Source organism: Mustela lutreola, chromosome 2 (genome assembly GCF_030435805.1).
Source record: "Mustela lutreola isolate mMusLut2 chromosome 2, mMusLut2.pri, whole genome shotgun sequence".
Classification (NCBI taxonomy): domain Eukaryota; kingdom Metazoa; phylum Chordata; class Mammalia; order Carnivora; family Mustelidae; genus Mustela; species Mustela lutreola.
The window spans coordinates 2461366-2488623 of NC_081291.1; the positions used below are offsets into that span (position 1 = coordinate 2461366).

Below are 27258 nucleotides of genomic sequence, written 5' to 3' on the forward strand. Positions count from 1 at the left end.
GCATCGCCGGGTTCTGTCTCCTGCCCACTTTCTGCTTCTCTCCAGCAAGAGGCCCAGAAGAGCCAAACCCTGACTGCCGCCCATGGCTCGCCTCCCCCACTGCTGCAGGAGGCTCTGCTCTCCAGTCCCCAGACCTGTCCCAGTCTCTGTCCTCCTCCTCCTCACCGTGGGGGCTCCTCTGGCCGGCCCCCAGCCTCCTGCAGCTCCTCAGGGAGCAGGCTCCTCTGCCACCCGTCCCCCATGCCCAGGCTGGGCCCTCGAGCCTCTTCCCTCCCTCCCCACTCCCCCGTGGTCAGCTCATCCACTGCCCCCCCCAGCCCCCTACCCCCACCGCCCCATGTCTACGGCAGGGATGTGGGGTCTAGCTGCCCCCCTATGTCTCCACTTGGATATTGGCGAGGTACCCCAAACATAGCGTGCCCTCAGGATTCCCCACATTACCGCCCAAAGCTGTTCCCACAGGAAGTGAGAACGCTCATTCAGGGCCTCAGCCTAAAGACATCCGGGTTGGATCCGTTTAAAATTGGCCCCAGATCTGTCCACCTCTCCTCCCTCCTGTGCCCCCAGTCACCATCGCCACCTGCCTGGACCCGCACGATCCCCTCTGCACCTCCCCCCCCCACCCCCATTTCCCTTCCCTGAGTCCGCCCTCTCCGCAGCGGCCGCCAGAGGGAGCTGGGGAGCACTCAGGGCTGCCCTCCCCGCGTGGGCGGAGGCTGGGGAGCCCAAGTCCTCCCCAGGGCCCTCAACCGGCCCTGCCCGGTCCCTCCCCGTGGCACCCTCTGCTCCAGCCAATCAGGCCTCCTCAGTGTCCTTGCAAGGGCCAGGCCCAGTCCTGCCCCAGGACTTCTGCGTGCGCTGTTGACCGGGAACCTTTTTCCCTCCAGGTACCTCCCCTCTCCGCGAGGCTCTCCTGACCACCTGGGTTGAAATCATGACCTCACTCCCAGTGTCCCTGTGTGCCGTTCCCTGTTTTCTTTGCCTCCATAGCATCCATAGTTCCCCATACCCTTTTCTTGATTAGTTCATGGCCTGTTTTCTCCACGGGAATAAGAGCAGCGGCTTTGTCTGCGCTGTCGCCGGGATGGGCCGGCAGCGTGGCGGTGCAGCGGCACCACGGAAGACACCGATGAAGCCCTCATCTATAGCGTCCACCGTTCCCCGAGCGTAAATCTCCCCGCCGAGCACCAAGCATGCCGCTGCTGGCCGTGACTTCTGTAGTCCGCACCCACGGGCTCCCGCACAGCCTAAGTGGGTCCCCAGCCTGGAGACACCCCAGGTGAATATTTAAGGAGTACCTGTCCGCAGGGGTGAAGCTTAAACAGTGGTGCACGTATCCGTTAGCAATCCGACGCTCGGATGGGTAGACCCACCTGTGGTACCGGAGGGCAGTCCAAGGCTGACCTCCAAAGTGGAACCGGAGAAGCAGAATCACGTGATGTCGTTTGTGCAAATGGAGCAATGTTTGTAAATTACACACGGGCAACGAGTTTGAGAAACACCCAAGCACTTACCCAAAGTACTTTCAATCCTGGACCTTCCTGGGCTACTTGGGATGTTTTACCATGGTATTTACCTCGACACTTGTTTGGGTGGGGGACGATGGCCCCTTCAGAGGGAGCAAACAGCCTACGCGAGGGGACAGGTTTCGCCTGGCCACCCTGGTCCTGCTCTTGGCTTCCTCTTGCTTCCTGGGCCAGGTGGAGAGCACAGGGGAGGAAGCAGGTGCGCCCCTGTGGCAGGATGTTCCCATTTTTAAAGGCAGACAGCAATGGATTCGGCGTAACATCTCTTATTTAAGAAATATGCACGGGGAGGGGGGTGCGCCTGGGTGGCTCTGGGTGAAAGCCTCCGCCTTCAGCTCAGGGTTGTGATCTCAGGGTCCTGGGATCGAGCCCCATATCGGGCTCTCTGCTTAGCGGGGAGCCTGCTTCCCCCCTCTCTCTCTCCGCCTGCCTCTCTGCCACTTGTGACCTCTGTCTGTAAATAAATAAAATCTTAAAAAAAAAAAAAAGAAATGTGCGCGGGCGTCCCTGGGTGGCTCAGTCAAAGAAGCGTCTGCCTTCTCCTCAGGTTGTGGTGATCCCAGGGTCCTGGGATGGGGCCCCACGGCGGGCTTCCTGCTCAGCAGGGAGTCTGCTTCTCCTTCTGCCTCTGCCACCCCCCTCCCCTGCTTGTGCTCTCTCCCTCAAATAAATACATAAAATCTTTTTTTAAAAATTTTTTAAAGTATTCTTCACACCCAGTGTGGGGCTTGAACTCACAACCCCAAGCTCAAGAATCACATGGTCTACCAACTGAGCCAGCCAGGTGTCCCCAGTATTATTTTCTTCTTGTCTTCGTGTTCGAGAGTTGACTCCAACAGACTTTGCGGTGACCTTGGCTGGCCAGCAAGGACACCATCTCCACCATGTTTTGTGACTCATGCTAAGATTCGCGCATGGCCTCACCAGGGGCCGGTTGTGGTGCTGACTCTGGAAGGCTCCCAGGCAGAGTGCCAGGTGTGACTGGCCCCCAGGATGTGCTGGGGGAAGGAGATAGACCCAGGGGTGCAGGAAGCAGATATGGGAAGCCACGCCCAAAAGCGAGACGCCTGTAGGTCAGGGAACTTGGAATCTCGAACCTCCAGACCTGTTGACAGGCTGATAGCAGGACAGGCATCTGTGCTAAACACAGACCCCCCACACCTTCCATGCTGCGATTCCTTTACACCTGAGCAAGTCCAAGCTCAAAGTGTCAGCAGCACCCTGCGACTGAGGCGCTGGGGAAGGGTCCCCTGTCTCCTCCAGCTTCCTTGGCTTGTGCACACACCTCCCCGGGGTCCGCCTCGTCCCCACGTGGCCCTCTCCTCTTCCGCTACATCTGTGTCCAGATGTCCCTCTTGCAAGCACGCCGCTGCACTGGGGCATATAACCTTGTCCTAACTTGCTGACTGCAGAGACCCCACTTTCCAAGTAAGGGTCCATTCCCAGGGACGGGGGGGGCGGGGAGGTTGGACTTCAACACGCCATTTTTGGGGGGACACAGTGAAACCCATAAGCCTTTGTCATACTTCTGATGTCAGGTCGGGGGTCGGCCCCACACTGCCCCCAACGCAGGCTGAGTGAGAGAATTCATCTGGGCTCCTGCACGGCCGGTTTTCAGTGCCCAGGACCGGGCTCTGCACTGACTCATGGAATGTTTCCCAGGCTCTCACCCCTCTGGATTTCTGGTTTGTCAAAAATAGGAACATCTGCTTTAAAAAAAAAAAAAAAAAAATTAGGAGCACCTTGGTAGCTCAGTCAGCAAAGCATCTGCCTTCGGCTCAAGTTGTGATCCCGGGGTCCTGGGATCGAGTCCCACATCCTGGGAATCCCTGCTCGGCGGGGAGCCTGCTTCTCCCTCTCCCTTCGCCCCTCCCCCCACTTGGGCGCATGCCCTCTTTCTAAATAAAAACAAAATACTTGTTTAAATAAATACTCGAATTAAGTAGGAATTCCATGATGCCCTCCACAAGTGGAACCAGAGAAAGGGTTTGTTCAGTCGTGGGGCAGGTGAGCCCCAAATCAAAGGGGGGCCCCAAACCTCAGCATGTAAATCAGCAATATTTTAAGGCTTTCTTTTTGTAAGATTTTATTTGACAGAAAGATCACAAGTAGGCAGAGAGGCCTATTTTTTTTCGATTTTTTTTTTTTTTTTTTTTTTTTTTTTTTTTTTTTTTTTAGATCGACGTGTAGAGGCGCCTGGGTGGCTCAGTGGGTTAAACCTCTTGCCTTCAGCTCAGGTCATGATCTCAGGGTCCCGGAATCAAGCCCCACATCGGGCTCTCTGTTCAGCGGGGAGCCTGTTTCTCCCTCTCTCTGCCTGCCTCTCTGCCTACTTGTGATCTCTGTCAAATAAATAAATAAAATCTTTAAAAAAGAAAACAAAAGGGGCGCCTGGGTGGCTCAGTGGGTTAAAGCCTCTGCCTTCGGCTCGGGTCATGATCCCAGGGTCCTGGGATCGAGCCCCACATTGGGCTCTCTGCTCAGCAGGGAGCCTGCTTCCTCCTCTCTCTGCCTGCCTCTCTGCCTACTTGTGATCTTTGTCTGTCAAATAAATAAAATCTAAAAAGAAAATACAGCATCTGAATTGTTCCCTTTAGCTCCACTCTTCCATTGGAGCTGGAATGCTGACTGTGTGGAGTGAGAAGCAGCAACGCGCAAACACGGTTATTTTTTTTTTCTTTAAAGATTTTATTCATTTGACAGAGATCACAAGCAGGCAGAGAAGTGCAGGCTGGAAGAGAGAGAGAGGAGGAAGAAGGCTCCCCGCTGAGCAGAGAGCCGGATGCGGGGCTCGATCCCAGGACCCTGAGATCATGACCTTAGCTGAAGGCAGAGGCTTAACCCACTAAACCACCCAGACGCCCCCAGACTCAGTTATTGAATCTGGTGGTGGGTCTGAGGAAGGATGATTGGACCTTGTCTGGAAGGGTAGATATTCAAGAAGTTTCTTCATTTGACATTTGTTTGATTTTAAAGATTTTTTTTAACTTTTTTAAAAAAGATTTTATATATGTATTTTTAAGTAATCTCCACACCTCACATGGGGCTCAAACTCACAACCCCAAGATCAGGAGTCTCATGCTGTACCGACTGAGCCAGCCAGGCGCCCCGCTCATCTGATGTTTATTGATCCGTCCTGTGCCAGGCACTGCTCTGCACCTTCTTTGTTCAGTAGAATTTTCTACGACAAACATATTCTATATCTGCACCGTTCAGTAGGATAGCTACTAGCCAGAGGGGCTGGGGGCTATGGAGCATTTCAAAGGTGGCCAGTGTAGCTACAGAAGTGATCTTAATTTTCAAAATTTAATTTAGGGGCACCTGGGGGGCTCAGTCGGTGAAGCATCTGCCTTTGGCTCAGGTCATGACCTCAGGGTCCCAGGATTAAGTCCCGCATCAGGCTCGCTGTTCAGCGGGGAGTCTGCTTCTCCCTCTCCCTCTGCTGCTCCCCCAGCTTGTGTGCACTCTCTCTCAAATAAGTAAAATATTAAAAAAAAAATAAAAAATAAAAAATAAAATTTAATTTAAATAGAGGTGGAAAAATCTGATACTTGATCCAGTTGTTGGAAACGTGTGAAGCACGCTTGTACGTGAATTTACTTGTCCCACTGTCAATTTTATACATTGTAGAGATCAAGGTTTAACAATGACAATTAGCACCAAACGGATGGGCTGTGAGCGCACACATCCGGGGTTTTAAGACATTGTGAGCAAAGGAACAAACGGTATCTCACGGGTAACTGTTGATTCTGATAAAACGTTGAAATAGAACTACTTTGGACATATTAATTAAATATATTAGAATTAATGACACTGGTTTCTTTGTATTCTTAAAATGCCGCTAACAGGAAAACTTAAAATCTACTTCTGTGGCTCGGGCTCTGTGTTCATTGGATGAGGCCAGGTCCCGCGCTGTGGGCGGGGCTCACTGAAGTCCGGTACAGGTGCGTCGCCTAAGTGTCTGATTTCCTACAAACATACAGAAACCGGGCACCACGGCCTCTTTCCTCCCTTCAAGCCTTGGCCCACGTGTCCCCGACGGGCCGCGTTAGGGACCCATCCTCCCTGGTTTTATTACTCCGCCGAGGCCGTCCACGGGCCGCCCCGCGCCTCCTCCCCGCCAGCCGGGGCGCCGCGACGCGGACAGACGGCGCTCGGCCCGCGCGACCCCCGCGGGCGGACCCCCGCGCCGTCGGCCCTGCTCGGTTACTGTGGCCCGTGCTCTGGGCCTCCGTGTGCGGACGCTTCGGCGGACGCGGCTCCGGCTCTCCCGGGCAGACGGGCGCGCAGGAGGGGCCTCGCCCGCGCCGCCGGGAAGCCCGCGGGGGACCGAGCCTCTGCGGGGCGGCGGCACCGTCCGCACCGTCCGCACCGCGGCTGCCCACGTCCCACCCGACCCGCGCCGCGGCCCCCGCACTCGCCCTGCCTCCCGCCCTTTCCTCAGGGCGCCGGGGCGGCCGGGAAGGGGCCGCTCGCTGGCTTCGACTCGCTCTTCCCGGCGCGTCCCGGGGGCGAGCCCCGTGCGCTGCTGCTCGGCCCGCCCTCCCCTTGCCCTTTGGCAGATGCCGGATCCTCCGCCCACGGGGGGCGGCGGCGTGGGGCCGAACGGCCAGGGCCCGGGCGAGCACGGGGCGGGAGCGCGGTAACCTGCGCCGGCCGGACGGAGGTCCCGCCGCGGGCGGTGCGGGCGGGTCGGGCTCCGGCCGCTGCGCGCACCCGCGCCTGACCACGCAGCGTCACCGCCCTCCCGGGGTGCGGGCCCGCCCGTGAGGACCCGGGCCTGGCACCGTCCCCTGCGGAGACCCACGTCCTAAACGGAGCGGAGCCATTCCCGCAGATCCCACGCAACGGGCTCCGCCCGCCCCCGAGGACCCCGCGGGCCTCGGTCGCCCGTGGCAACGCGTGTCGCCGCGCTTCCTGTATTGATTCGAATCACGGGCGACGTCACGTCCTCCCGAGATGCCCGACGCGCGCAGGCGCAGTCGTGCAGGGTGGGCGGGGCGGGGCGCGGCCCCCGCGGGAGGCCCGGGCGCGCGGGGGCGCGGCGGGGCGGGGCGGCCGCACGCAGCGCGCCGGCGCGGGGGCGTGGCTGGCCGCGGGAGCGCGCGCGGCGGAGGAGGGCTCCCGGAGGCCGCGGAACAGCGACCGCCGCCATATTAAGGATCGCGGAGGCCGGGGTCCCGTCCGCGGCGGCCGCGGCCGGACCAGTGGAGCTGCGGGCGGCTGAGAGCGGTGCGGCGCGGCGCCGGGAGAGGCGGGGTCGGCGCAGCCAGCGGGCGACCGGAGCGAGCCAGGTGAGGCGGCGGGGTCGGGGGACCCGCCCCCCGGGCCCGAGCCGCGACCCCCCGAGCCGGGCCGGGGCCTGACGGCGGCGCGGGCCTTCCCACCGCCCGACCCCGGGCTGGCGGCCCCCACGCTCGGGCCCCTCCGGGAGCCGGCCAGCCCCCCTGAGCCCGCCCGCCGGCCGAGCTAGGCCCGGGGTGACCTCCGCACCTCCCTCCCGTCTTCACCCCCAAACCCGGCCCTGCGTGAGCGCCGCAGCCCGAGCCAGCGGCCGCCCGAGACCTGCGCCGCGGCTCGCATCCGCGGTCCGCTCGACACGGGCCGAGCCGACCCCCTCCCAGCTCGGCGCCTCATCTCCGGCCTCTCGAGCCCGCCCTCCCCATTGGGGCCATCCCGGCGCAGGCCCTGCGCGGTCGAGCCGGCCCCCCGTGGCTGTCACGACGCGGCGGGGCTCGAACCGGGCCCCCGCGGCGAGTAGACGCCGGTATGGGGACCCTGTGGGTGTGGGCGCCCCTCGGGGTTCCTGGCACCCAGCAGCACTTGGGCATTGCCGTTGGGGCGCTTGACCCGCCTCGCTCCCAGCCCCACGGCCTCCCGGCTTGACCCTCTGCAGCTGCCGGCCCGCCGTGTCCCGCTGTCCGTGTGGGCCCTGACCCCACCGAACTCGGACAGGGCCGGGCTCTGCGCAGCCACCCGCCTGCCCCGCAACATCCCGCCTCTTCCCGGAAGCCCCCCGGGGCCAGCGGGAGCCCCCAGGGGTGGGCTGCTTCTCCCCATCTCAGCCGTGCTCCCCGGCTGGGTCTGCTCTGTCTAGACTCGCCCCCAGCGCAAAGCCGGAGACCCTCCGCTCTGCAGCTGTCGAGCCTAGACCTGTTTTGTTCTTCTCTGTTTCCCCCGCGAAATCCGCCCCTCTTTTCAGGCGCCTGTCATGCTGGGCACGAGCCCCCCCTCCCCTCCAGTCCACAGCGTGATGACCTCATGCCTCCCGCTGGTGAGGCTGCACCACGCCCTCACCCCCCCCCCCAGTTTCTTACTATGCTTGAAATGGGGAGCATTTACCAAAAACAGCTGCTCCCCCTACCCCAGATTGGGGGCAGGTGAGGGGGTCTTCAAAACGCAGGAGGTTGGGTGGTCTCTCCTGGCAGACGATGGCGGTGGGGGGGTTTGCACACTAGAGGCTGATGAGATCTTCTGAGGACAGTCCCCAGAGTGGTGCATTGTCCCCTAGAACGCGTTCTAGGCTGTTGTTTGTGCCGGATTTCTCGTGGGCCGTCTCAGCCTGGGAGGTCACGCGCCCCTTCTGTTCCCGCAGAAACCACTGGACTGCCGTGACTTCCAGGCCCCAGAGCAGGCAGGTGTGCTGGCTGTCGGGGCACTTGCGGAGGGAACAAGGTTCCACTGTTCCGGGAGGGTTTTGTTGAGCATTCTGGGCTCGCCCCCTCTGAAAACTGGGCTTTTGGCCCTTGGACAGCTCTTGGTTCAAAGGACGGGTCCTTTGCTGGGTGGTGGGCAGTGTCCAGGGAGCGAGCCATGCTGGCCGTTTTGGAGCACCTCCCACGCCCCGTGACTGTTTTCCGGGGGAAATCTCAGACCCCCGTGGCCCAGCCAGTGGCAGTGGCTGTTTGGGGCTAGGGGGGACGTGCCCGGAAGCAGATGGGGAGGCGACGAGTTTCCCGAAGCCGGTCTGCCTCCACTCTCGCACGAGGCTCTGCTTCAGCAAAGTCTCCCAGTACTGCTTGTTGGGGCCTCTGGCCTGGCAGGTTTGGGGACCAGAGTGGGGCTGGTTGTGGGGACCTTTGGCTTGGTGGCACTGAGCAGGATGAGAGGGTCCCAGATGGTTCTGTTCGAAGGGTGGATCCTGGACCTTCAGGTCGGGCGTCAGGACCAAGGGACTTGGTCTTTTAGGAACCAGTGAAATGGCGCTACCGTCGCCACCCTCTCCTAGAGGTTCTCAGCTGGAGACGTGGGTGCTGTCTGCACACATCTGTGGTGATCACGACTGCGGGCCCTCCTGGCATCGAGTGGGTGGGGTCAGGGATGCGGCTGCCCTGCCCTGCCGTGCTCAGGATGTCCCCAAGTAGTAGCGGTGTAGAGGGACTGGAGTTGAGCCCGAGAGCCCTGTGAGGGCAGGGACTCTGTCCCCAGAGCCTGCTCAGTGCCCCGTAAGGCTGGAGCTCAAGAACACTGGCTGGAGTGGGAGCTAACGGGTGGGGACAGCCAGAGGGTAGGGTCCACCTGGGCCATCCTGGGAGTTGGCACAGGGAGCAGGTGGCTTTCAGAGCTGGGGAAGGAGTATTGAGCTGCCCCTCTTCTGCCCCGAAGCTTCCTGCCGTCCGGTTTCTGATCCATCGCTTGCCCCAGTAGCCTCCCCCTTGTCAGGGCCACTGGTCACTGCCCTGGCCACCCCTCACTCCGCCTGCCCGAGCTTTAGTGCTGGCAAAGTGGCCGCAGGTGGCGGGCGGTTTGGAGTTGGGCGCGTCCCGCAGCTGCTTCCTTCTGTCGAGCACCGGGACTCGCACACAGAGCTCCTTGTTGTGTGGCACTAGCGCTCCGGACACTTGTGCCCCCAGCCGCCACGCATCCTTGGGTCCTTGGCACCACTGCTTTCTCCTGCGTGGCTTCCTCGCTTGAGACCGGAACAGGCGCACAGGGCGTATCTCAGCAGGCGCAACTGGTTTGGTCCTCGACCGTCGTGCCGAACGGATGACCCCCGGCCCCCGAAAAGTGGACTGTGGATTCCACTCTCCCCGGGCTTCCTCCACCTCCCCGCCAGCGAGCAGCCTTTTTTACTGGCCCTGCTTTTCCTGATTTGCTGAATCTTTGTTGGTAACAGATCGATTTGGATAGAATTGCCATGTCATGTGATTTACCGATTTAAAGTATACAGTGCAGAGCTTTTCAGCTTTTGCGTCTATCACCTCAATTCCAGAACATTCTCATCACTCCAGACAAACCTTCTTCCCTTTACCCATCAGTCCTGCACCCTCCCCAGCCCCAGTAACCACTGCCCCATTTTTTCTGTCAGGCTGAGTCTGGTCTGGGCCTGTCACATGCGTGGACTCACATCCCATGTGGCCGTCTGTGTCCGGGTCCCTCCCTGAGCGCTGTGAGCTCGGGGTCTCTTCCTAGGGCAGCATGTGGGGGCCTCGCTCCTGCTGGCGGCTGCCGGATGCTCCCGCACGTGGGGGACATGTGTGTGTCTCCTCCCCAGCTGGCAGATGCTTGGGCTGTCACCACCTTTCTCCCGCGGGGACCAGAGCCGCTGCGAACAGTTGAGCACAGGTTCTCGCGTGATGACCCTCGTGTTTGATCTGAACTCAGGTGCGGCTTTGCTCTCCGCACACCTTCTTGGCGGGCACTGGCTCTGGAGCTCCAGGCCCACGCGGCCAGTTGTCTGGGTGTCCTGCAGGCGTCGGGCTGCGTGAGCCCAGGAGAGGTCACTCTTCCCTTGAGCCTTTCCCGCCCTGGCCTCCCGTGGGCCCTCGTCTCCATCCCCCATGCTCTCAGGACCGCCCGCTTCCTCCCCTGGCCTGGGCAGGCCCAGTCTGGTCCCCTTGGTCCTCCCGCTCCCCGGTGCTCTGCTCAGTCTCTGCGGGACACCACCTTCGGTGCCTAGAGGCACAGCTCCTGCCACTCCCGGTCCCCCTGTCCTGCCGTCCACCCCAGGACGCGGCCCAGGACAGTCAGCCTTCCCTGTCCCTCTTCCTGCCCCCAGCACGTTCTCACACCCAGCCTCCCTGAGCCTCTGGGTGGTTCTCTGGGACAGCAGCTGCTCCTACCAGATCCCGTGCCTTTTCGCTCGTGCTCTGCCCAGAGGAAGGAACGCTGGGTTTGTGCGGGAAGGGTCCGGCTGTATTTGCAGGGGCTCCTACCAGAAGGGGAAAGACGCAGAGGCGGGCTGGGGCGGAGGGGGCAAGGGGAGGGGCCGATGGCTGCTGGGAGCTGTCTGTCTGTCTGTCTGCACTTACGGGAGACTGAACGGTAAGAGACGGGTCAGCACTGGTGTCTTGGGCCTGAGGGAAACCGCTCCTCCCCCTGAGGAGTCCCGAGGGCTCGGAGTTCGCTGCGGGCCGCGTCTGGGGATATTTGTGCTTGTCGGTGCGTGTTCTGGCGTTGGGGGTGGGGGCCAGGGATGCTGCTCAGCCCCCGGCCGTGCCCACGATGGCCCCCTACGGACAGTGATGTGGCCCCAGTGCCAGCAGGTGGGGTTGGGGGTCCTTGCCCTAAACTTACTAGGTTTTAGGGTTTTCTTCTGCCCCCACCTGGGACCCAGAGGTGGGAATCCATGGAGAGACATAATTGAGGAAGCACTTTGTGATGCTCAAGGCTACCTGTGAGGAGTGAATTCCCCATCCCTGCAGGTGTGCGAGCAGATGCTATTGTGAGGGGGCTCGCCCTGAACCCCTTTAAGGCCTGTCCAGCCTGTGGTCAGGTGCTCTGACATAAGCCATAGCTGCAAACACATACCCGAACATAAATCGCTTGGGGCTGTTGCCAAGTCATCCTTCCTTTGCAGAGGAGGGCGGGTTGCGTCCTCTGTGCTTGTGTGGACCCTAATGCCCTCAGGGGCTGGATGTCTCACCCCATCTTACTGGAGAATGGGCGCCTAGCAGCGAGACTTGTCTCCGTAGCTGGGAGACGAGTGGCCTCACCTTGGGCACATTTCTGGGGCTTCGCGCAGCTGTGCTCTCCTGGGGAGCTGGCCATGTCTCCCGGGGCCATTGTCACAGGCTAGGAAGGGGAGCCTTTGGTCCAGAAAGCCTGCCAGGCCTGGGGCACAGGACTGCTGACGAACCCTGGGGCCTGTCTGCACAGAGGGAGGTCAGGCGTGCTGGAACACGCTCCTCAAGGGCCCTGGCCCGGGCCTCCCCAGAAATAACTTGACCCTCGTGCTGATTCATACCGGCCCCCGGGGGAGGTCTGTCATCTCCCCGTCCTGTGTCAGGCGCGGTCCCTTTTGATTCTAGCTCTCCCAGGCCTGCCTTCTGCGGCCGCGCAAGGAGAGGGACCACTAGCTCATCGCGCTCCCTCCACTGTTGAGGGGCGGGAGTTCATGGTCTGAAGTCCCCGTTCTGTGCCCCAGCTCTTGGCAGCCCGGGAGCGTGCGATCTAGTCCATGTCTGGGGACCACGGCCAGGCCTTCCGCCCCGGAGCCCCGTCTTTACTGACCAAAGTTTTCCCTCCTCTGGGGCAGGGACAGGCCCTGGGGGGGTGGGGCGAGGGGCAGAGAGCAGGCCCGGCTGGAGTCTGGTGCACCTGTCCCTGAGCCCACGGGGCCCGCCGCCACTTCAGCCTCTCCGCTGGGTCAGACCCAGTTTGGTCGCTGCGAAGGTGGCGTCTCCAGCTGCTCGGCCAGGGCCGCCGGGCCAGTGGGAGCGGAAGCGGAGGCTCCAGGCCAGGGGTGTCCTCCTCTGAACCCCCCTTTCTCCGGTAGATCTTTCCAGGACCGTGCGGTGTGGGGTGGGGTTGGGGGCCTGAGCCAAAGCAGAGGCAGCAAAGCCAGAGGTTCCCACGGGAGCAGAAAATTGGACAACTCCCCCTCTTCTGGTTGGGTCTTCCTCATGTGGTACTTCCCCAGCGTCTTGGAGGATGGCTGAGGAGAACGTGCCCAGGGCCTGCAGGACGCCCTCCTCTTCCTCAGACTCTCCCGGGTCTCCTGCCGCCCCCGCCTGAGGGCCTCTGGACGGGCACGCGTGCTGGAGATTTCAGGGGCCCCGCGGAGGCCCGTGCCTGGGTGACGGTGCCCAGGGAGCCCCCAGCTGCGTAGGAGCCTAGTTCTCACGGGCGGGTGGTCCCCCCGGAACTGACCATGCGACTTGACGCCCCACTCCAGAGCAGGCTTTCAGTCTTTGGTGGCTGGTCCTCGGGTGCTGGGGCTGGGGACCCTCCCCCCTGAGGGAGCGTCGTGATCTGAGCGGCCACGGGCAGGAGGGGCAGCGTGGGCGCCGGAGCCGGATTTCCCGGGAGGACCCCCGCAGCTTCCTCCTGCGGGAGCGCGCTGGCACTGCCCCTGGGGCAGACGCAAGTCCGGGACCCGGAACGACGGTGCCTGCTGCCATCCTTGTCACACGGGGCCAGGGTCACCGGGGGGGCTGGGCGCACGTGGGAGGAGCAGCTGGTGTCCGCGGGCTCCTCTCTACCGTGTGGTAGCAGGTGCCCCCGACCGCCACCCGCTGGCACGTGCGGCTTCCCCCGCAGAAGCTGGACCTACCCTCACCCAGCACGGTTCTGCCGGGGGACGCCGGGTGGTTCCAGGACCTCTGCGGTCCTCACAACAGGGAGGGCCTCGGTGTGAACCGTTTCCCAGGCGGCCACATGCAGACCGTCCTCACCCTCGAGACACCGAGTCACGAGAGCCCTGTTGTGGGCCTGTTTCCTTCCTTCAGCTTTTGCTGGGAAGCCCTACAACGTCAGAGCCAGGAGGGACTGGTTTTTCGAGATGGGCAGGACCGTGAAGGACTTGAAATTTGGTGAGCGCTCCTGGAAGCAGCGTGCTCCGGCCCAGGGGCCCGGGGCCCGGCGCGAACTTGGGAGGAGCTGCGGCGCGTGCTGCGCTGCCCCCGGGCCTGGAGGGGAGACCGTCGTGTGTCCGTGCCACCGCCCTTGCCGTGCCCCCCGCAGCCGCACCCCCACTCCAGGGGGCTGGGCGACGGTGTGGGAGACGGTGTGCGCTATGTCACTGGTCCTTGCTCGCACCAGGCGCAGCCTGTATTCCGTCATCTCCCTCATCTGCTGGCCTCCAGCGGGTCTGCCCCAGGGCACTGGGAACATTCTGGCCAGACCTGCTCTCGGTGGGGGCATGTTCCCAGCACTGTGGGGGGCTGAGCCGCGGCCCCAGACCCCACCCCTCAGTGCCAGGAGCACCCCAGTCACGACAGCCACATGTGTCCCCAGACGCCGCCCAGTGTCCCCGGAGGGGCAGGATGGCCCCGGAGAGAACCGCTGGGTGGTACCTGCAGTGAGAGCATCTTTGCTGAGCGCTCGGTGGGCGGAAGCTGCGTGAGCAGCACACGGCGGGGCTGGGAGAGCTCGGGGCTAGCGGGGGGCTGCAGAGGAGCTGGGCTCTGCTCCGTGACTGCCGGGGGGAATCGGGGCCCTGGGTGGCGAGGAGCGGAACGCGGCCAGTGTGCGGGAGGGCAGCCCTGGGTGTTTGGCGACCTCTGACCCGTGCAGACCAGCTTCCACTGCGTGGGGACCTCATCATGGTCCTCTGAGGTGACTGGGGTGCTGCCCGTCTCCCAGAAGAGGGGGCTCGGGGGTTGGAAGCTTGTGTGAGGCAGTGGCCTGGGGTGGGTCTCCTGGCTCCTCAACCTGGGGGCCACGTTGGCAGAAGAGGTGACCCCCTTCGTAAGGGTCGGCTTGTTGGGAGGGCAAGTCTGCCAGTGCGGCACCCTGTGGCGGGGACAGTGGCAGCGAGTGGCCGAGGACTCCGGCCCCCCTCACGTGACCTGGACGCCAGCCTGCCCATCAGCAGGGCGAGCTTGGGCCAGGGGGGCGCTCGCTGCTGCCTTCCGGCTCTGTCTTGGGCTCGGCCTGGGGGCGCGGGGGGCACTTTCCGCTGCAGCCTGTGGACAGTCCAGGCTCCGGACTGCTCGCGGACGCAAGTCGCCGCAGGCTCTCAGGGTTTCCTTAGGAAGTTCTCAGGTGTGCAGTGAAGGCGGCCAACATGTGGTGCCCGCCCTGGGGCCGCCGGGGCCGCAGCGGGGATCCAAGCAGCGCAGGCTCGCCCCGGGAAGCGGGCGCCTTCCTCTCCCTTCCCGCAACCCCTTTTCCTCCCCACACGCTGCCCCTTGCCGCTGGCTTCTCCCTCCGAAGGTGGCTTGTTGGCTCGGAGCTGCACTCCGTGCGTGGGGCCCGCTGGCCCTCCCGCTGCCCTGGCCGCTGCCCTGTGCCCCGGTGGGGACCGGAGCCTCACGTCACTGCGTTGGCCCTCGCCTTCTGCTGCACACGCGGCCTGCACGAGCGTCCTTGTACACGTGGCTTTGCTCACACGGGGCTGTTACGGGCGGATTCTTAGAAGCAGAGACGCCGCACGGGAGAGGACGTGTGTTTTAAATTTGGAAGGCGACTGCCAAATTGCCTTCGTCGGAAGTCAGGTTTCAGCTCCTGCCAAGAGCCCGTGTGCCTGCTGCTCCGTTCTCGGGGGCGTCAGCCGGCGGGGGAGCGCAGGGCTCGGCGCTGGGGCCTTGCTGCCCTCCAGCCGCGCCGGGGTGGCCGTGGGCGCGCCCGCCACCTCCCATGGCTGGCCGGTTTCATAGCCCCCCAACCCCCACTTGTCTCGTCTTTTTAAATAAAAGCATCTGTGGTCTGTCTCGTCTTGCGGACACTTTTGGTTTCTCTTGGGCCCCGCTGTCCATGTAGCACATCAGCCTTGCCAGCTTCCCGAGGAGTCACCTGGGGACACAGGCGTGGTGGCCTTGCTCTGTGAATAGGGGGCTCTGGTTTCCACGTTCACCTGGGCTGAGAGGTTTAGAGCCCGCAGCCCACAGGGTGACCGCTGCTAAAGCCCTCGTGCCCCCCAGAGCCCCACCATCCCTGAGCAGCCCTGCGTGGGGAGAGCAGGGGGGGACATCTCTTGAGCATTGGGACTGAACATGGCCTTCACTCGGCCCCCCAGGGCTCACTGCCTGGGCGGCGGCAAACGGCTTCCATCAGGGCGGGCCAGGGTTGACTCCGCACATGGGCCAGGGACGTCAGCCGCCTCCCCCTGTGTCATCTGTGCGGTGGAGAGGACCGCTGACTGGCCCAACTCTGGCAGAGTACCCAGGAGGGTAGAACTTAGCAGAACGGAGCCATTAGCGCTGCTCTTGGTGTCCCTGACCTCTGCCTTCCCGGACACAAGCCCCCGGGGCAGTCATCGTTCTCCCAGCACTCGCTGGCCGCCTACAGCTCAGCCCTGGTTTGCGCAGCCCAGGCTCACCGTGGGGGAACCCCAGGCCTCCGGGTGGGCATCTCCAGCCTGGACACAAACTCGTGTGGCCACACGGCCCAGGAGTCGTCCCTGTGGTGACGGCACACAGGGTTCATGCTGGGGCGGGCCAGTAGGTGGACTGGGAGCTGGATGGGAAGGGGCCTCGCCCCCAGAGGGGTGGGGGAGGCTAGAGGGGCAGAGCCCACTTCCGGACTCTGTGACAAATGGGCTGAACCAGTCCGGGTACCTCTTGCCGGGACATACAGTGTCCATGCAGGGTGGGGGGCGATTGCCAAGAAGGGGGTGGCTGCTCCCCTAGGTAAACCCCAGAGGGAGGGCCTCAACCCTGCTTCACTCAAAGCAGGAGGCCCTGTGGGGATGATGGGGCTGGGGGAGCTCGGGAATCCCAGGCGCCCCGGGGGCTGGTGGGCACCCACGTCAGGCCTCTGGGCAGGAGCCCCTGTCCGTACCCCTACATGACCCAGGGCCTTGCTGCCCCGACTCCGCCGTCGTGGGTTCACGTGTGTGTGAGCGTGGTGCACGCTGTGGAGCGCACGGTGGCGACTAGTGGCCGCACGCCTGTTCCTCCAGGTCTAATCCAGCTGGTTTGTTTTTGGCTGAGTGTCCGGCTTTGGGCCTGGACTGCACCAGGCCAGCGCTCTGTGTCCCCTCGTGGCAGGTGAGGGTCCAGGACTCTGGGGTCTTGCTGGTCCTTCAGCCACGCGCTGTACCCGGTCTCTCCACCACAGGCCCGGGAACCCACAGAGAGGCCATTTGGGGATGTCGAAGGTGGGGCTCAGGCAGGTTGGCCTGGGTATCTTGTGTGGCCCCAGCTGGAGTGAGTGCTGAGTGGTGGACCCCCAGGTCTGTCCCTTCCCAGGTGACACGAAGCTAGTACTCTCCTCAGGTGTCTGTCTTTGAAGATTTTCTTTATTTATTTGAGAGCGAGGGAGAGAATAAGCAGACGGAGGGGGCAGAAGAAGAGGGGGAAGCAGGCTCCACGCTGAGCAGGGCGCCCGATCCAGGACTCGATCCCCGGACCCCGGGATCATGACCTGAGCCGAAGGCAGACGCTTAACTGAGCCATCCGGCCACCCTCAGGTGTCTTTGCAAGGGCAGGTGTTCTCTCTGGTCTGCCCTCTGTCTCTGTGGACAGGACCGTCTGGGGAGCCCCCGTGAGTGGGATCCCGCAGGATGGGTCCCGGGTTGGCTTCTCTCCCTGAGCGGGGGGTCTTCCAGGTGTGCTCGTGGTGTCGCAGGGCTCAGACTGCCCTTTCTTTTCAACGCCGAGAGACGTTTCAGCGTGTGGGAGGACTGCGCTGAGTTTGTCCTTCTCTGGGGGCGGACACTGGGGAGCCTGTCTCCTCGGCTGTCCGGAGTCATGCCAGTGCGGACGCGGGAGGGCTTGGCTGGGTGTGGGTCCGCCTTTCCTCCTGGAATTCCTGGGTCCCCGGGCTGTGTGCGTGTGTGTGTGTGTGTGTGAGAGAGAGAGAGAGAGAGACACACGCACACACACACAGAAGCTCGTGGGCTCGGGGTGGGGCCTGTGCTTCGTGGGGACAGAGTCTCAGTTTGGGAGGGTGAGAAGATTCTGGAGCTCGCTCCGGAGCTCAGGGTGTTCGCGGCACAGCGTGAGTGCTCGACTCCGAAGAGCTGTGTGCTTAAAGCCGTGCTAACGCTACGTGGTTTTTTGTTTTGTTTTTAAGATTTTATTTATTTATTTGACAAACAGAGATCACAGGTAGAGAGAGGGGGAAGCCGACTTCCCGCTGAGCAGAGAGCCCGATGCAGGGCTCGATCCCTGGACCCTGAGACCATGACTTGAGCCGAAGGCAGAGGCTCAGCCCACTGAGCCCCCTCCCCAGGTGCCCCCGACGCTCCGTCTTATGTTGCGTGTCTCTTATTGTGGTCTTTTTCCTTAAACGCAGCTGTTGACCTCCGCAGGGCGCTACACTTCAGAACTTATAAACTTAGAGCTTTGGGCCGGCTTCTGCTTTTCAGTTGGTCCTTCCCTGTCATGGCCGCAGGGCTCCAGCCGGAGTAGTGGGGACGGTGACTTAGGGAGTCTGGGGTGGAAAGTGAGCACGCCGCAGGAAGCTCCGGTCCTCTGAGCAGCCCCTGTGCTGGGCTCTGTCCCCCACGTCCTTGCTCCGGCCTGGCCTCGAGGCTCTGCACAGCCCCCAGGGGAGGCACGGCTGGCGGCTGGCAAACGTTCCGCATTGGTTTCTGGAAGCAGCCCCTGCAGGGGGCCTGGCGTGCCCGGTGGTGAGGAGCACCCTCCTCCCAGAGGTGGCCGCCGGCTCCCCCTTCTGCTGGACAGCGCTCAGCCCTTTCTTCCCTCCATGTGCTCCTCCTTCTAGAACATTCTCCGGCTGCCTCCTCTCTTCTCACTCGTCTACCGAGAAGTCTTCTGCGGAGTTGAGCACAGTGGGAAGTGGGTGTGAGCTCTGCCACGTGGTGCTGTTGAGCCCCGCCCGCTGTGCACACAGGCCAGCAGGGTGAGGACTGTGCCCCTCCCACCCCAGTCTTGCTCTAGGACACAGAACCTTCCCCGTTCAGGGAGGAACCCGTGCTGGGACCACTTGAGCCCTTGTCCAGCCCCCCATCTCAGGGCTGGGTATGGTCGGGGAGCAGCTTGTGACCTCAGAGGGTCTGAAGCAGGAAGCAACGTGGTGGGCTGCGTGGCTTGGAGGGGTGGCCCTGGGGCGAGCTCCATGACCCAGAGACAGAGGAGAGACTTGCACTAACCAGGACAAAGGCCGGGGGAGAGCCCCGGTCCTCCCCGTCCCAACCCCCTGTGGCCTCCATAGCCTGTGGGTGCACCAGGCCCCCACCTCAATGTCTCGGAGGGAGGCCCTCCATGTGGTGGGGGTCCCGGCCATCACCGCGCAGTTCCCCGCGGCCACCAGACAGTGGCGGGGGCTGCTGCCGGTGGTGTGATCCTGGTCTTGCCCTTCCTGCCCCAGGCTGACCTCGGCCGGCGGGCTGGGCCTGCCCTGTGTCACCATGGACCAGGACTATGAGCGGCGTCTCCTCCGGCAGATCGTCGTTCAGAATGAGAACACCATGCCTGGCGTGAGTTCCCGGCGCCCCACCGCAGCCGGCACTGGCCTGGCACTGGCTTGGCACTGGCCTGGCTCCATGCGGGGCTTGGGGCGGGCTTGGGGCGGAGACTGCGGTGAGCCCCTGGCTCCAGCTCCTAGAGGACGGAGGGGGATGGGGGAGGGGCACAGCCACACCAGGGAGTCCCACTCCTCCGGCTTCCTGCTACTGGGACCCGTGTGGACCATCAAGCTTCCAGACCCCTGTTCCCGTGGGGCCACGCTCAGGGCTGAGGAGGGGGACGGGGGAGGTGCTCTCCGTTTCCAGAGAGGGAGGCAGGGGGCCCAGTGTCTCAGACCTGTGGGCTGGCCTGACCGCGCACGGCTGTGATGGTGGCATGAGGGAGCCCGGTCCTTATCTGCTGGAAGCCAGCAGCGTTTGGGGGTGCCTCTTCCCTGTACCCCACCCGGTCCGCCGTGCTGCCTGTGTCCCGGGCTCCTGACGCATCGCAGGCCGTGCTCGCTGCTCGTCTCTGCGCTCCCTGAGCTCCGCAGGCTGTCGAGGCCTCAGCCCCTGGTGTCTCGGGGCCACCTCCTTCTGGGGGCCCTGTGGGGGAGTCCTTCCTAGGACTTCTGGTGTGGCCAGCAGTCCCTGGTTTCAGGGACAGCCCCCCCCCCCCCGTCTCTGCCTTGTCTTCGTGTCCCCTTCGCTGTGTGTCAGCATCTCTGGCTCTTAGGAGGACACGGGGCATGGATTTGGGGCCTGTCCCACTCCAGCGTGGCCGTCTTAACCGGCTTACACCTGCGAAGACGCTGCGTCTGAGTAAGGTCACATCCCGGTGCCGGGTTAGAGCTTCAGCGTGTCTTTTTGGGGGACAGGAACAGGGAGGCCAGCCCAAGCCCGCGGCTCGCTCACCGGCTCATTGCTGCCGCCCGGATTTCTGGAACCGATGCCCTGGCTCAGTGACCAGAGGCCAAGTGCAGGGAGGCCGGCCTCGGCCCTGCGCGGCGGGCTCTGAGGCACCTGCGCCGCGGCGGGCTCTGACGGGCTCTGAGGCACCGGCACCGCGGCGGGCTCTGAGGCACCCGTGCCGCCTACCATCGTTGCAGGTCGCGGAGATGCGGCGAACCCTGACGCCGGCCAACTCGCCCGTGTCCTCTCCCAGCAAACACGGGGACCGCTTCATCCCCTCCAGGGCCGGTGCCAACTGGAGCGTGAATTTCCACAGGATCAATGTGAGGGGCTGCCCAGAGGGCGGCGGCCGGGGCTGGGGCCGGGGGGGAGCAGGGGCCCCGGAGGCTCGCTCCAGCTGGCCCTGCCTCCTCCCCCTCCCTGTCCCGCAGGAGAACGAGAAGTCCCCCAGCCAAAACCGGAAAGCCAAGGATGCCACCTCCGACAACGGCAAAGGTCAGGAGTCCAGCCGCCCGCGCCCCTGCCCCCACGTCCATGCCCCCCACCGCCCTGCCCCTCCGTGGCTCACGGAGCCCGCTGTCCGCAGACGGCCTGGCCTACTCTGCCTTGCTGAAGAACGAGCTGCTGGGAGCCGGCATCGAGAAGGTCCAGGACCCGCAGACGGAGGACCGCAGGCTGCAGCCTTCCACGCCTGAGAAGAAGGGCCTGTTCACGGTGAGCCTGCGGCCCCTCCCCACCCGCGGCCCGCGCCGGGCCACCTGGCTCGGTCCCCGCTCGGCCCCCGCTCGGCCCTCCTGCACCCAGCCGGGCAGACACGTGGCCCCACGCCACGAGCCGAGGCTTTGCTCTCTTGCTGCCGTGAAGGCAGAGCTGGGGCAGGGGCCAAGTGCACGGTCCCGAACTTCAGGGTGGCCCCGGCAAGAACTAGAAGGAGCCTGGCTTGGGTCTCCCGAGAGATGGCCAGGGGGCTGGTGGCCGTGGGGACAGTGGGGAGGCTAACACAGGCAAGTCGCTGTCCAGACAATGCCTCAGGCCTGAGACCTGGCTTACTTTTCGGAATCCCTCTCCCCAGAGCTCCTCCGGGTTCTGTGCACACCCTGCACGCCTGCCCGGCCTCCAGCAGCGCGGGGGGCACCGGGGCTTCAGGCGGGAGCTCCCTGAGCTCGGGCGGAGGCTGTGCTCACCCGGTCCCCCCCAACCCCGCCTCCAGTATTCCCTCAGCACCAAGCGCGCCAGCCCTGACGATGGCAATGACGTGTCTCCCTACTCCTTGTCCCCGGTCAGCAACAAGAGGTGAGTCCGGGCCTGTGCGCAGGGAGGGGGCTGGGACGGGGCCGGGCTGGCAACCACGTGCCGCCTGGGAGGCAGGGTTGGTCCAAGACCTGTGCTCGGGGTGCAGGAGAGGCTCAGGGGGCCTCCCGCGCTGGGGACACTCTGCAGGCTCAGCGGCTTTAGGCCCAGCAGGGGAGTCAGGGCAGGCGCCTGAGGAGGTGCTGGGCGGAGGGCCTGGCGTGGCTGTCAGAGCCCAGGGAGACGGGTGGCCGCTGGGCTGCCCGTAGCCTTGGGATCACCTGGGCGGCAGGAGGCAGGGCCAGATGAGCAGACGACCCTGTCGGGCCAGGAGGGGGCGTGTAGGGCTGCAGGGGAGAGGAGACTGCGGCTGCTTTAGGGCCGGGGACGGGCTCTCCCTCCTGCAGTCAAAAGCTGTTGCGGTCACCACGGAAACCCACCCGCAAGATCTCCAAGATCCCCTTCAAGGTCCTGGACGCCCCGGAGCTGCAGGACGACTTCTACCTGAACCTGGTGGACTGGTCGTCCCTCAACGTGCTCAGCGTGGGGCTGGGCACCTGCGTGTACCTGTGGAGCGCCTGCACCAGCCAGGTGGCCTGGCTGCACGCGTGGGGGCGGGCGTGGGGGCGGGCATGGGGGTGGGTGGGACCGAGCTGGCCCGGCCCTGCTGAGGGGGCCGCCCGAGGAGTGCTGGGGTTCAGGGCCTGCTGGGCAGGACGCTGGTGAACTTGGGGCGGGCCGTCTTCGGGAATAAAACAGACGGGTTCCAAACGAGGCACGTGAAGCCGGCTCAGAAAGGGCTGCCCCTGTGCTCCTGGCAGCCTGTGGCCTGTGCCTGCCTCACGGCGCCCTGGTCACCCGAGCACCCCCAGCCCCACCCCCTGGTCCAGGCTCTGTGCACACTGTTGTCCCCATGCTGGTGTGTGTCCCCCCCTCCCAGCGTGCAGCCTCCTGAGCCCTGGCTCTCAGCCCCCACACCCAAGGGCATGGACGTGAGGTGTCCCGGAGCGAATGAACGGGGACAGACAGGGATGAACGGATGGGGCAGGCCTCGGAGGCCAGGCGGGCAGCGCGTCCGCTCACACCGGCCGCTTCCCCTCTCCCCCAGGTGACCCGGCTCTGTGACCTCTCCGTGGAAGGGGACTCGGTGACATCTGTGGGCTGGTCTGAACGGGTCAGTACATGATCTCGGACCCCAGCTAGGTAGGGCTGGCACGGGGGTGATGTGACCCGGTCTCGCGGGTGGGAGCCCTGCACAGTGCTGCGGGGGCTTCAGAGACCCACAAGGACCGGGCCCCAGCTTGGCGGTCACTTGTCTAAGCTCGGGGAACGGCCTCGGCACTCCTGCCTGTCCCCAGCCTGGTCGAGATGGTTACTCCTCCCCAGAGATTCGAGGCCAGACATGGTCCCCTGCGGACTGCCCTCCTCACTGCCGCAGCTGGCGCGGAAGCACACGGATGCTTGGTGCGTCGGCTAGAGTGCTTGTGTGGCCTTTTTCCCAGCGGGCTCTGAGGATGGCCGTCCTCCTGGCCCAGAGGGACTCGCAGAGAAGTGGCACCTCCCCCGGAGGGAGAGGAGAGTCAGGGCCGCTCGTCAGGGAGAGGGCCTGACGCCCGCTCCCTTCCCTGTGTGATCGGTCCTAGGGGAACCTGGTGGCCGTCGGCACGCACAAGGGCTTCGTGCAGATCTGGGACGCGGCTGCGGGAAAGAAGCTGTCCATGCTGGAGGGCCACACGGCCCGCGTCGGTGAGGAGCCACCCGGTCCCTGGGGGACAAGTGTGATTCCTGGGGGGACAGGCCTCAGCCTCCCTTGCCCTCTGCCCGGCCCACAGGGGCGCTGGCCTGGAACGCCGACCAGCTGTCGTCCGGGAGCCGCGACCGCATGATCCTGCAGAGGGACATCCGGACGCCGCCCCTGCAGGCCGAGCGGCGGCTACAGGGCCACCGGCAGGAGGTGTGTGGACTTAAGTGGTCCACGGACCACCAGCTCCTCGCCTCAGGAGGCAACGACAACAAGGTAGGTGCCCTGGGCCCTGCCCTCACGGCTCAGGCTGTGCCTTCCACCGCAGGGCACGGCGATGCGGGTGCTGTCCCGGCGGGGCGGGGGTGCTGAGGAGCTCGGGGGCCTCACAGCCGCTGCCCCCACAGCTGCTGGTCTGGAACCACTCGAGCCTGAGCCCCGTGCAGCAGTACACGGAGCACCTGGCGGCCGTGAAGGCCATCGCCTGGTCCCCGCACCAGCACGGGCTTCTGGCGTCCGGCGGCGGCACGGCCGACCGCTGCATCCGCTTCTGGAACACGCTCACCGGGCAGCCGCTGCAGTGCATCGACACGGGCTCGCAGGTGTGCAACCTGGCCTGGTCCAAGCACGCCAACGAGCTGGTGAGTACGGGGCCACGCGCACACCTCCTGCCTCGGCGCCGGAAGGCCTTCAGAGCCCAGGGCTCTGGGAGCTCAGTCGCGGAGGCCTCTGTGCCTTGCCTGGCAAGCCCGAGATGCCTCCTGGGGTGGGTGCGCTGCACCGCTCGCGTCTGAGCCCCCGGCTTGCAGAAGGGGGGGTCTGAGTCCCGGCAACACCCTCTCTGCCCCCAGGTGAGCACGCACGGCTACTCACAGAACCAGATCCTGGTCTGGAAGTACCCGTCCCTGACGCAGGTGGCGAAGCTGACCGGGCACTCCTACAGGGTCCTGTACCTGGTGAGTGTGCCCCGCCCGGGGTCTGGAAGAACGCCACTGCCCCATGCCCCCGAGAGGCGGTGTGCAGCCCGTGTCTCCGTGTCCCCCTGCCTGGGCGGCCTCCTGCCTGCACAGTCAGGTTGTCCCACCACCCGGCACCCGCCTTCCTGCAGCCCTGGCCTTCCTCCGCTCAGCCGTGTGTCCGCGCGCGCACAGAGGGCCTCCGCCGGTAACTGGGTCCCGGTGCTCGCTGGTCCCTGAACGTTTCACCGGACTGCCATGCGTGCTGGCTCGGAGAAAGGATCCCTCTTTCCAAATGTGCTCGGTTTTTTTTCTTGGCGGAAGAAAACGTTTTGTGCTTAAACCCACACATCATTTATCTGATTGTCCGGAGCAGTGTGTCTGTCCTTGAGGCAGGTGGGGGGCGGCCGTGTGTCCTCACCAGGACGCTCTAACTGAGGCTCTGCCAGCCCACCTCAGGTCTTCCCCATACGGACCAGTGGCCTCCATGGGGCCTGCCCCCCGGCCCCTGGCCGCATCCAAGCAGCTCTGTCCGAGTAGGGCTGCCTACGGGGCATAAGGCCAAGGGGGGGGTCTGTCTGCTTCCACAGGCCATGTCCCCTGACGGAGAGGCCATAGTCACTGGTGCTGGGGACGAAACCCTGCGGTTCTGGAACGTCTTTAGCAAAACCCGTTCGACAAAGGTAAAGTGGGTCGGTATCAGTGCCAGATGTTCCCCCACGCGCGTCCCTCAGCCTGTCCCGGGCCCCCACGAGTCACCCGGCCAGCGCCGTTTACCCCATCAGCTCTGGTCTCCTCTGGGACCCCCCATGTCCCCTTTCTGCTCCCGTATTGCCACACAGCCCAGGCCATATGGCCGACGGTGCTCAGAGTCTCGCTCCCCTACACGCCTCAGGGTGCTGGGCACGATGCCCACAGGCTCCCCTGGCCCGAAGCCTCGCATGCCCTCCAGGCAGAAGTCCCTTATCGTGCTGGTGCTGCGGGGGGCCCGGCCCCAGTGGTCTGGCCCAGCGGCCCCCAATCACCGGGGAGGCCGCCCCAGGGGCTGCGGCTCAGTGCTCTCTCCCGTGTGCCCCGCAGGAGTCTGTGTCAGTCCTCAACCTCTTCACCAGGATTCGGTAAAGTCTCGGGCCTCACCGTCCGTGTCGGCAGAGTCCCACCTCTCGTCAGCGTGCATGGACCCTCCCCTCCCCAGCACACAGTCCCCAGAGGACGCAGCCGGGGCGGGCGGGGAGTCGGGCCTGGAGGACCCCGAAGATTCTCATTAAAGCCTGATTGCGAACCCTGGCAGCCGGTGTTTGGGGCGGGGACGTGGCCGGGCCCCAGCAGGAGAGGGGGCCCCGGCGGGGACCCATCTGTTGGGCTGTTCTGCTGGGAGCACGACGGACGCCTCCTGGGACCCAGCCTGCTTCCGTCTCCGTCCGCCGCGGCATCGCCGGGGCTCGTGCTCCTCCGAGAAGTACGTGCTCACCGCCGCCATCGCCACTCACGCCTGCAGGACAGACGGCGGGACGCCAGGCCGGTCAGCTGGGGCCGGGCGGACGGCTGGGGTTGGCCCACGGAGCAGAGGGACAGACATCTGACGGGTTTCTCTGCGGCCAGCACGGCTGCCCTTGCCCCGGCGTCCGTGCCGCTGACTTCTCTCGGGGACATGGCGCCACATCTGGAGTGGGCCCCGGGCAGTGTCCGGGCCGAAGGCGGTCATCAGGAGCCGGACTTGTTGTCTGAGGAGAACGAGTCGGGTCCGCTTGCTGCGTACCTTGTGCGTACCCTGATCCCGCGCTGTCCTTGTTGCTGACGGGGTCACGGCCTGTTTCATCCCCAAGCCAGACTCGGGCGCTTGTGGCCTGCTGGGCGGCCGGTCAGGGTGACCCAAGGGCAGACTCGACCCCAGAGGCTGTGTCCTCTGGGCATCTGGCTCCTGCTCCGCAGCCCATTCCCCTTCTCCCAGGCCACCCCATCGAGTCCTGTCCGTCTGTGCCATTGGCTGTGGGGCAGCCAGGGAGGATGTACCCATAGGTCCTTCCAGAAACTTCCTGAGCCTCCCCCAGCCCACCCTATGGTTCTCGGGTCTGTGCCCAGCTGCACATGGGCCCGTCCCCTCCTGCCTCATCTCCAGACCAGGAGCCGGGGGAGGAGGGAGGGACGGCCTGCGTGTGGTCAGGGCGTCAGCAGCCCCCCCCCCGCCCCCTCGGCCCCCCCCCGGGCACTGCAGAGTGGATGGGGTGGGGCAGAGCCCCTCCAGGTCCTCATGGCCTCGTGCCCCCGCTCTGTTGGTTGTGTGTGTGCACGTGTATATACGTACTTGTGGCTCTTCAGATTTGCTTCTGTGTCTTTGTAGCTTGGTCCCAGGAAAGTTTAAGGCTGGAGGGGGCAGCAGTGGCTCACCCACTACCCACCGTGGGGGGCGGCGCTCACCGCTCCCAATCAGCGGAGCCCGCCTGAACCGGTGGGGAGTGGTGGGCGCCCGCCTCCCGGACCCTGGGCCACATCTGCCTGCCGCGGGGCAGATGAGGGACCGTGTACATAGATGTGTGTATTTTGATGGGTCGAGTTCTTATTTTTGTGGGAGTGTTTAAGAAACCAGGCCTGACTCAGCCACGCACTCACCTTGGGCAGTTGCAGGAGCCCGGGAGCTGCGGTGCCCGCGGGGCCGCCCCCCGCTCGGACCCGCACCAGGGATTTGGGATGGCAGGGTGCGGGTCTGCATGGGGCTGACGGCAGGGCAGGGGACGGAGGGGTGCCTAGTGCAGGGCGAGCCCTGTTTTTTGTGACAGCATCGTCGTCATTACACCAGTTGTGGGTTCCTGCACTGGCCGGCTGGTCCACAGCTGAGGTGTCCAGATGTCGCACGCAAGGGGCAGGCGGCTCGCCCTGGGGGAGCTGGTCATGGGGAGACTCACAGGCTGTCCGCAGGAGGTGCCGGTAACCCCAAATTCAGAGTCCCCTGGGGCTGAGGACGGGTATGGCCAGCCCTTGTGGCCCAGCGAGGGTGTGGCCCTGCCGTGGGGAAGGAACTGCCTGGGTGCCCTGTGGAGGGGGAGACAGGGCAGGCGTGCGGTCTGTGCGCGCAGGAGGCGGGCTGCGGTGGGGCAGGGCTGGGCTGGGAGCAGAGGAGGAAGGGGGTGCTGGATTCAGGGGCCCCGCGGCAGCTCTCGGGCGGGGTAGGCTTTGCTGCCTCCTCCCCTGACCGCCAGGGAGACAGGCCGGTGGGTGCCCTCGCTGGCCCAGCATCTCACACGGGAGGCAAGATTTGTTTCTGTGGATCCTTGAATGTAGCTTTCGTAAGGGAAGGGGAAGGGGATGAGTGGTGGTGGGGGGTGAGGCCCAGGCACGGGGGGCAGCAGGCATGGGGCCGACGCCGCCGTAACGGCTGTAGAAGAGAGGGCCTTGAGGCGGTTGAGGGGAGCAGACAGTCGGGGCTGGAGGGAAAGCCAGGCCAGAGGAGTGGGGACTCCAGCCGGACGTGGCAGGGCAGGGGCTCTCGCCAGTGAGTAGCTCGCCAGTCCCGAGGTCCCTCCCTGCAGATGAGGAGCCCTGTCCGGGGCAGCGGGGACCAGAGCCCGGACTGCGGCACAGCTGGTTGCGACGGGCAGC

General features: G+C 64.4%; 1 protein-coding gene across 2 annotated transcripts; it reads left to right on the forward strand.

The window, feature by feature from the left end:
- Positions 1-6626: 6626 nt before the first annotated feature.
- On the forward strand, positions 6627-25979 carry FZR1 (fizzy and cell division cycle 20 related 1). 2 transcript variants are annotated; one of them, XM_059159450.1, is made up of 15 exons: positions 6627-6820; positions 18081-18218; positions 18687-18795; positions 19872-19997; positions 20106-20169; positions 20261-20388; positions 20885-20967; positions 21372-21555; positions 22073-22138; positions 22608-22710; positions 22797-22981; positions 23113-23346; positions 23557-23661; positions 24252-24353; positions 24742-25979. In XM_059159450.1, the coding sequence occupies exons 3-15, from the start codon at positions 18727-18729 to the stop codon at positions 24781-24783; spliced, it is 1491 nt and encodes a 496-aa protein (XP_059015433.1). In that variant the 5' UTR covers positions 6627-6820; positions 18081-18218; positions 18687-18726; the 3' UTR covers positions 24784-25979. The 2 variants fall into 2 exon arrangements, with proteins under 2 accessions (XP_059015433.1, XP_059015434.1); XM_059159451.1 differs by having other exon boundaries at positions 24252-24344.
- Positions 25980-27258: the final 1279 nt, after the last annotated feature.